Below are 9819 nucleotides of genomic sequence, written 5' to 3' on the forward strand. Positions count from 1 at the left end.
GCAGGAACCAGAAATTAATTTCTCTAAATTACAGCAAAAGTAGTTCATGTTCTATAAGTTAAATACAGGAATGTGTGACTACAGTGCACATACCGTAAACATTATCAATCACGGTTTAATACTAATCAGCTTTTAAAGAGAATGTGACAGTAGAAGCTAAAATGGCAGTATAGATTTCACTATCTCTGAGTAATTGGCAAGATTTGAGCAGATTCAGGAGTCATTAGCCCAACCTCCCACTGCCCCTGGCCCATCAGCAACAGGACAAATTCCATTAAGTGACCAACAGCTGCCCCGTGACAGATGCGGGCCAGTGCCGCTCCTCTCCACCGTTCCCTTGAGGGCTCGGGAGGGCGCTGTGGGGGGGGAGGCTAGAGCAAATATGACTCGGAGGATGCAACACAATCAAATGAGCATCTGCCCCCTCCTCGTGCATGAGCCAGCATCACCGCTAACCGCTGCAGACTTTAAGAAGCAAACCGTGATCTTACTGCAGACTTAATGACTCATTCTGAAATCATTCGGTTCAAAAATAAGTGTACTGATTATGTCAAACATTTCCCGTGATGTTCTGATCTCACTGCGTCTACAAGCACTCTATGTAGTTTTCATACTGTCCTGTCCTTCATTGCAGTAGTGGATTACAATGCAAAAAGGGGTCACAGGTCTGATACGGTCACGGACAGCAAGGAAAAACTATGCTAACGCAAATAATACAATGCAACTAAGCATATAATCGTGCATGCTTAGGCTTATTAACTTTGTTGACATCAAAGGCTGTGTGCCCAATAAAACTAAAAGAACTATGATATTTTGGCTTCAAATCATCGGCGTCTTGACAACATACTAATTCAATATTTTGCCTAGTGTTTGTTCCATGTGTTAGGGTGGTAAATCACACTTCTGCTGTTGTTTATGCATTTACAATACTGTTATTATTTTTTTTATTCAGCCTGTCATGTTAAAGGGATAGTTCACCCAAAAATGAACATTCTGTCATCATTTACTTGCCGTAATGTTACTTGTCAGTGGGGCCTAATGTGGTTTTGGATTACCCTTGGACTAGGGACTTAATTTTATTAAATGTATATGTGTATTGTATTTCAGATCTTACAAGTATATATTTTAAAAACTGTTCTTGCAGATAAAATAATATTAATGTAATAAAAGGCCATTTTAGTGAAAGTACACTTTCATGACTGTTTCTTACCGCTTTTAAAAAGTGCACTTTGCAATAATGTAAAATTTTACTTTAGAGTAAATTTTAAATCATTTTGATAATCATTTGTCGTGCTTTAATGAAGTACACTTTTTCCGATGTGTTGACTAATACTAAAGCACATGTAAAGTACTTCATCATCATTTTATTTATTTATTTATTTATTTATTACAGGGACAATGCATATTAATAAACATTTCTGTCAATATGCCAGAATTAGCCAGAAGGCTATTTTTCACCTGCAGTCCCTAAATTATTTTATAATTTTTATTTTAATTTACATTATTTTAAATGTAGTGTGTTAACATATTTCAAATGTAGTAAATTGCAACTTCATCATTATAAATGTGTCATTACACATATATTTAAATACATGACATGTTAGTTTCAATAGAAATGCCAGTAAAGTATATTTTAGTTTACCATAAATGCTTGTCAGTACATTCTAAAATACACTTTAACAATATTTCAAAGACAATATGCTTAATTATGAAATTACATATAAAAATGCACTTAAGTTCTACTTAAGTAGTGAGTTCTACTTAAGTAGGTCAAAAAAGCACTCTGAAATTCAAAAGTATATTATTTCCATAATAAGTACTTTAAAGTATGCTAAAGTGTACTTTTTCACAAGGGTAGAGGTACACAATATACCGTATTGACAATAATATTTAATTAATTAATTATTACAATAAAATGCAATGTTAATACGATAATATTGTCAGAAATCCTGCATCAGTAACTATCTTGTTGAGAAAAAAACGGAAAAAGAAGACAATGACACGGTGTGTAGCTGCTACTATCCCACAAAAAAGTTGGAGGATACAGTATGATTGGCTACGGGAAGTCGTGGCCTAATGGTTAGAGTCGGACTCGTAACCCAAAGGTTGTGGGTTCGAGTCTCGTACCGGCAGGGATTGTAGGTGGGGGGAGTGAATGTACAGTGCTCTCTTCCACCTTCAAAACCACGACTGAGGTGCCCTTGAGCAATGCACCGAACCCCCAACTGCTCCCCGGGCGCCGCAGCAAAAATGGCTGCCCACTGCTCCGGGTGTGTGTTCACGGTGTGTGTGTGTTCACTGCTGTGTGTGTGCACTTTGGATGGGATAAATGCAGAGCACTAATTCCGAGTATGGGTCACCATACTTGGCCACATGTCACTTCACTTTCACTTTTTTACAGAGAGACACTCTACCAGCACGCAAGAACAGTTTGCTCGCCAGTGTCCAAAAAAGATGGTGTGTTACAGATCAAGATCATGAACAGATGAATTTTTTTTAACAGTTTAGGTAACAAACTCTCTCTCCACCTTCCTACAACTCATCTTTTGAGTGTGACTCATTAGCCAAAAAAGAGAAAACACAAAATAAGATAAGTTCAATATAATTTGGATAGCATTATTTTATTGAATTTTATTTTTTCGAAATATCTATAGATATCGCAGCAATAATGTTATCATGAATTACTTTTGGCCATGATCATGTAGTGAAAATCTTATGTCATGACAGCCCTATTTTGGACCCTATTGATCTTATTGTATGGACAAAAACACGAAATGTTGATACTACACATATGATAATATTGTAAATAATCCTGCACCAGTAAAGATCTTTTCGGGGAAAAAGATGACGACAATGCAGTGTGTAGCTGCTACTGTCCCACAAAATTATGCTGAAGGATAAGACAGGTGAAAGCAAGACACTCCACCTGAACTCAAGAACAGTTAACTCGCCAGTGTCCAAGTTTTTTGGACTTCGTAAAAAAAGATGGGATGTTAAGACACTCCAGCCAGCAGGAAGTACAGATCACGAGTAAGGTTTTTTTTGTATGCTTTTGAACAGTTATGGTTACAAACTTTCTCCCTGCACTCATATTTTGAGTGTGATTCATTGGCCAAAAAATAGAATACAATATTTTGCATATTGCATTACTTATATATTTGTTACTTATATATTTTATATACTACTATATTTTAGTATTGTCTTGGGTTGTTACTTGATATTGAATCTATATTCTGTGTCCTTAAGTAAAACCAGTTGAGTAACACTGCTTCATCACACACCGTTTCACAAGCAAACATGATTTCCCCCCCCCCTCTGCAGGCCTCGGAGGACTACATATCAGAAAAAGAAGGTTTACAGCTGCAAAAGTAATGTCTTGGAGCAAGGCCATAGCAAGCAAGTGGTTAACAATTTGAATGGAGCTGGCTGCGAGGGTGTGACGGGGGCGTGCTCTGGGCACAGGCGCGTGGCAGAGAGAGCAGGTGGATGATGGGCAGCTGAAGAGTGGGGAGAGGGGGAGGGGCACGTCAATTTTGGAGGACTCTTGGGGTTCAGAGAGACCCTGAAAAAAAAGGCAGCCCCAGCTGGAAGCGAGGTGGGGGCTGGGCCGTGAAAGAGATCTAGAGGGTGGCGTCTGACACTCTCTCTTTTGTTCTTTGGTAATGCAGCAGGGATGGGGGGTGCTCTCCTGCCCGTGCGGGGAGGGGCAGCCAAACAATAGTGCTGGTCGAGGAACTGAAAGCCTTCGACGTGGAGAGGCAGAAGGAAAGGGAAGACAAGAAAGACATGATGGAAACGCCGCCTGTCTACAGTGAACGCAATCAACTCAAAATGCAAAACTATTTTTAATTCTCCATCTGAATGTCACATGTTGCATCCCATCACTGCCAAAAGAGTGCCACAGATTTCAAGGATGCGTGTGTATTGCACACGCCATGGATGTATGTACTGGGTTTGCATGACAGTCGCAATGCGGTAATTCTCTTAATGTAATTGCTCGAATGATGGTCCATTACATCTCCGAGCCAGTCCACTCCCATCGGTACAGGCTGCTCATCCTTCAGACCCAGCGTAACGCACACTCCCTAACAAATGTCATGAAAATCCCCACTAAGGCTGCGGTAGAAAACCCCCTAAAGCTTCACAACACTATATTTATTCCTTGTGATACCAAGCATCAGGTTTTAGTACTTGAAAGCCAAAGAGAGGAGAGAGATTCATTAATCTTCATTAGCATGGGATCAGCCCTGGAGAACAGACTGCTGTGAGGGGAATAGACTGCACAAAAACATATAAAGCACACAACATACATGACAGAAGTGTCTCCTGAAACGCCCTCGTTCACTCTGAGAGCTTAACAAACGGGAAAAGATACACACACACCACCAGCGTCATTCCTTAGGTCAGTGTTGGCTTGTTGTACCTGCGGTAGCAGCTCTCCTTGGTGCTGAATTAATGGGGCATGGTGCTGAGCTGAGCTAATAGGGAGGAGGCAGCCTGCACTGTATGGTCATACCTCACTGACCGACCATGGGGGATGGGGAGAGGTTACAGCGTGGAGAAGGAGAGAGGAGTGATGGCTTCGATCTAGACTTGATAAATGTGTGTCCTTGGGTGAAGGAAAACGTCAATAAATGTCTTCTGGTAATCTGCTTTTGGGTGTGGGACTTGATTTATGGGAAATAAACATAGATGTCTTGCTATTTGAAGTAATATTATGCGTTTTTACAGACTATGTCTGTTCACCTAACAGTAGAAGAACTATCTATGAAATCTGAAGAATCCTGAATTGCAACAATGGCTTTGTTTCAGACCTATTGTTAAACTAAATGATACTGAGCTTGCATATCGATATTATTGCAGTATTAGGTTATTTGTAGAATTATTCAGAAAAGATTAATGAAATCTGGCTATGTGATATTTTACTTCTGGTCAATGCTGCATCTAGACAATAAGGTGGAGGGTTGAGTCATTATTTCCTGGCCACCGCCTTTTCAGGCACTAAGTCTCCGGCACTTGTGGAGCACATCGCTCTCTGGTGGCCATACAGCAATATAACACATCAAAGTGTGGGCCTATAAAAAAGATAAGGTAATATAACTTCAGTGATCCTCTGGGGGAAATTGAAGCACTGCTGCATTAAACATAAAACACAGGGACAGAATAACATGGGTCTCTGAGTAAAGACAATATAAAAAATAAACACATAAAAACAAATATATTTAGAAAAAAAGGCTCAGATAGAAAGTGCTGTAAATTGTGCAAAAGGCCCTGAGCGGATGCATCAGTTGTGCAAGCAATGTGCAAAATAAGTATATGGATATGCATATAGTTTCAGTATGACTATAAACTGATGTTTATGTATACATGTGCTTTGAATAAAAAATAAGAGGATTATCACTGGGTATTGGATGAATTAAAGATATGTACATGAATAAATTGCTGTGATAAATAGATTTAGCTCTACATCGTACTAATTGCATTATATGAGTGCACCAGCAGCACTCCAACGCTTTAATGCTATTTTGTGATGGATTATATCTCTAGATGTGTCTAAAAATATTTAAGAGCTCAATTCTTGGCTATAAAAAAATTAGTAATGCTTGTCATAAGAATGCATTTTTTATTCTGAAAACTTTTTTATGCTGTGCTGAAAAGGTAGTCCTAAATGACCACGATTAACACATAATATATATGGCTAAATATCGCAATGTCCTTAGCATATGGCCTTGATTTTACTTCAAAAAAACTTGACTATAAATTCTGTTAGGGTGAACTAAATAGCGCGGACATCACGATTGTGAGTGAGTGTGGCATTTGTTTCTATACAAACAGTTCTTAAACAAGCATTTCATGAAGTAACTTACTTTTCAGACAAAAAATAGGTTACTTATTTCCTATTCCTCGATTCTTCTCAATCAGGCGAAGCGAAAACAAAGCTTTGCTTGTATGTCAGCAAGTAACACACAGACCGAAGGCCGGTCTGGATCAGCGTGTTTGAGTGGAGCGGATCGACAGAGATTTTCTCCTCCCAACTCAAAGCGTTCTGTAATCACTCCGGTCCTGTTCCACTCCGGGTTTTATGTTTCCTCATGGGCAAAAAAATCCACGAGAAACCAGAGAAAACGGTAACAAAAAAAACTTGCTCCTCGCCTCAGGCAAAATCACACAACTCCACTTTCATTTCAACCAACCATTGTAATATATTTTATATTAATATTAAATTTTATATTATATCGCCTGGCATTAAGAACCTACAGTTGGCTGTATTACTTAACGTAATAATAAACTCTTCTGAATACTACTATGAATACATTTAAATATTTCTTTAACATGCTGTTTTTGAACAGCATTAAAGAAATGAAAAGTCTTATTAACACTTAAGTAGACTTGTGGTGTTCTTGGTAGTCTGCAGAGTTGGCATTATTCCTCTTTAAGTACATTCATCACCTTGAATTATCTAGAAACGTTAAACATCGCAGATCCCCAGAGACGGAGACAGGAGCGTCACTGGAAACCGGTTTGGTGAGCTAGTCAACAGCGCCATTCGCCCCCAGACCGCGAGGAGGCGCTATTATGCGCCAAACTGACACAAGGAAGCTTACGACTCCACAATAATATTACCAAAGTACAGGGAAACTGTAAGGAGCTCTCCCTGTCTAGATGGGATGGCAACTTTACCCAGCGAACGGAGGGCTTTTGCGCATAAGATTAACAGGTAGGTGAACTTTACCGAGTGTTAAACAGTAGAGATGTCGTGCAGTAGGTTAGTTGTCCCGCGCATCGGGATTGACTCGAATGGGAGAGATAAAGAGATCCGCCACGAGTTACACTGGGATGAACCTTTGTTTAGCTCAACTCACCGGGCTTCGCAACAGTGGGACACTGCAACCAAACTACTTCTATTCAGCACTTCTAACGGTTTAAGTACTTTGCAACGAATACATGGTGTATATCTTCTTTAAATCTTAAATAATCAGACTTCATGTGGGTGAAAAGAGGATGCATTGAGCGCCATGAACTGTAATGTGATATGATAGTGATATCGGAACTACTCTTAAATATTCAAATAGATATTTCACGGGAACGAGCTTAGGGCTGTCCGTTTAAAAACACATTTAAGTCGTAGCGCAATAATACTAAAGTGTTTTTTCTCTCTCTAAAAGTTATCGAAACAATTATAAACACTGGAAAACTACAGACGAAATTGCTCAGTTGCTCAATAGAAACCCAATGCATAGTTTCAAACAATAAAGTAACAAATGTGTGTGTGTGTTTTCCCCATTCTATGATAATTTTAGGTAATTAGCTATAAAGAGAGTGATAATCCAGAAAAAATTTTTTTTTTGATTTCAGGATCTGTTTTTTTTCTGGTCACAGATGGAACCACTGGCATGTTTACACATTTTATGATTATGATTTATGTGACTCAGGGCAATCTAATATATTAATATTAGACCGTTCTAACATAAAATGTTAAATATGGTAGTTGTATCTGTATTATGACATGTTTTTGGCGCTTTGACAGACATCATCTGTCAGAGGGGCAAACTGAAATTAAAAATCTCTGATCATGTGACTGTTTACGTCAGCTATAAAATGTTCACGAGAAATCACACATTTTGCCATTATTGATTGATTGGTTAGTGTTAGAATATTTGTTTTTCACTCTTATATGAGTCTTGCCTGCTCATCAAGAGTTGATGCTCTACTTTAGTGGGAATCTACTCACTTCTTGCTAAGGAAGCATTTCTGGAACTTGCCTGATGGGTTCACAGAAACTGAGTGTGTCTATGATTGGTTAATTCACTTGTTTATTGTTTGTTTGTTTATTTGTTTGGAGTGATTTATATGGTACTTCTCATTCATTCTCGTTGATCAGAGCAATAGTGATAATTTGATAAGGAGATTACAATCACACCAACATGCCAATGAACATGTTCAAAAGCATATGGGAAAGTGAAATCTAAGTGAGATTTTGCTATGTGGAAGAAAGTAAACAAACCTGCGGAGAGAGAGTCTTCAGGAGTGATCCCTTACAAAAGCACTGTACTAAGATGGTAATATCATAATACTTACATAAAAACCATAGTTCTGTATGAGTAGTACTATATTCATATTCCATAAGGTCTGAACATTATTCTGTTAATGCACATTCTCGACCTTACATTGTAAAAAGACGTCTCTCTTTTCCAGCCGAAAGTCATGAAACCTGTGCATAGGATTGTGTTTCATGAGTTATTATCTTTCTCTGTCTTCACCTCTGTGAGAGCAGACTTATTGTTTCTTTGCAGGATGTAGGAAAGGGTGGTGCGCTTCATTCCGGCCATTGCTTTTAGAGCAGACTAGTTTTCCTCTTTCCTTTTGAAGCAGGAAATAGGAAGTCAGGGTGTTGGGCGGCATTCATATAGCTCTGATTTTTGTCCTGCAGAAGTGTGCAACACTTAAAACGTCACACATTAATATGCGTTTATGAAAGCTCTCAATTCTCATTGCTGCACATCGTAAAACAAACAGCATGTTATTATTGTTTCAGCTTGACCCCGCTGGCCTGTCAGGCTTAGAGTTTGTTCGAACAGTTTTTTTCCTTCACAGTCACAGCTTTATAATGTCAGGAAATGGTTTGTCAGTGAAGAGGCTTGACCCCTGGGAGGGGGCCACATCCGCTCTTTGGACCACTTCGGGGCTGGTTGAAGGACAGGGCCTGGTGCTGTAGTCGGCAGAGTTTTGTTAGCAGAGCAAAGTCTGGATTTGTGCTTGGAGATCAAGAACAGCAGCAGTGGTTAGGGTTAGAAAGTGTAAAAGTATTTGCCCAAGACTCACCGCCACATTGCTGGGGTGTTGTTATTGGTTGCCAGGTTTTGCCGTGTGGTTGCTAAAATGTTAACAAGTGAGCATTACTCTAACACTTGTTAGGGTGTTCTGGGTGGTTTATAAGATGTTGTATTAGGATGCATTAGGGCTGTAAAATCGATTAATTGTGATGAATCGATTTTACATCCCTAGGATGCATAATATATTTTATCGGTTATCAGCCATAGCATGAAAGTATATATCGCCCTATTAGTATGAGCCACAATTTTGATATTGGTGCTTCCATAGATTACATTAATGTATCTATTAATATTAATGCACATAGAGAGCCTCCACGTGGCGCATCCTGGAAACTCTGACTAACACTCAGAGGCCAATCTCTATACAACCTACGACTACAAGTTACATCAGAAGCTCCACCAGTCTTTATATAATAAACATCAGAATGTCTTCATCTCTAAACCAGAAACACGGGCTCCCCTTAGAGCCGGTTTTGGCAGTTGCATTACTCAACATTGAGGGATACACGATCATGAAGGCAGAAGTAGTAGCGCAACAAAGCAGCAATTATGACATCCTTTGCTTACAAGAAACGCACCTGAAGCCCACTAGTAGAAGACCAATTATCCCAGGCATGAAGCTTGCTGCCGAAATCAGACATGAAAAGTATGGCTCAGCAATTTTTGCCAAACCATCATTGCTTATAGAAAATACCTGCATTAAAGGGGTCATATGATGCGATTTCATTTTTTCCTTTCTCTTTAGAGTGTTACAAGCTCTTGGTGCATAAAGAAGATCTGTAAAGTTGCAAAGACTAAAGTCTCAAATCCAAAGAGATATTCTTTATAAAAGTTAAGAGTTAGCCACACCTACCTAAAACGGCTCGTTCGAACACGCCCCCACATACCTACCTCACTATGTGGGAAGATTTGCATAAAGCCCCCAAATGTTCACGCAAAGAAAGAAGACCTAACTTTATTCTCGCTGTAGTTTTGTTGTTGCCGC

The 9819-nt window shown here is 39.2% G+C and overlaps 1 protein-coding gene across 6 annotated transcripts in view; it reads left to right on the forward strand.

Annotated features, from left to right (window-relative positions):
* The first annotated feature begins 6615 nt into the window (after positions 1-6615).
* Positions 6616-9819, forward strand: part of dock6 (dedicator of cytokinesis 6) — a 62269-nt gene continuing 59065 nt past the window's right edge. For 5 of the 6 annotated variants that reach the window (XM_016570327.1, XM_016570329.1, XM_016570330.1 and 2 more), the window contains exon 1: positions 6616-6718. In XM_016570327.1, coding sequence (XP_016425813.1) covers positions 6669-6718 — 50 coding nt within the window. In that variant the 5' untranslated portion in view covers positions 6616-6668. The remainder of the gene's footprint in view (positions 6719-9819) is intronic. The other variant, XM_016570332.1, reaches the window with a different exon arrangement.

Source organism: Sinocyclocheilus rhinocerous, unplaced genomic scaffold (genome assembly GCF_001515625.1).
Source record: "Sinocyclocheilus rhinocerous isolate Xijiao unplaced genomic scaffold, SAMN03320098_v1.1 scaffold292, whole genome shotgun sequence".
Taxonomy (NCBI): Eukaryota; Metazoa; Chordata; class Actinopteri; order Cypriniformes; family Cyprinidae; genus Sinocyclocheilus; species Sinocyclocheilus rhinocerous.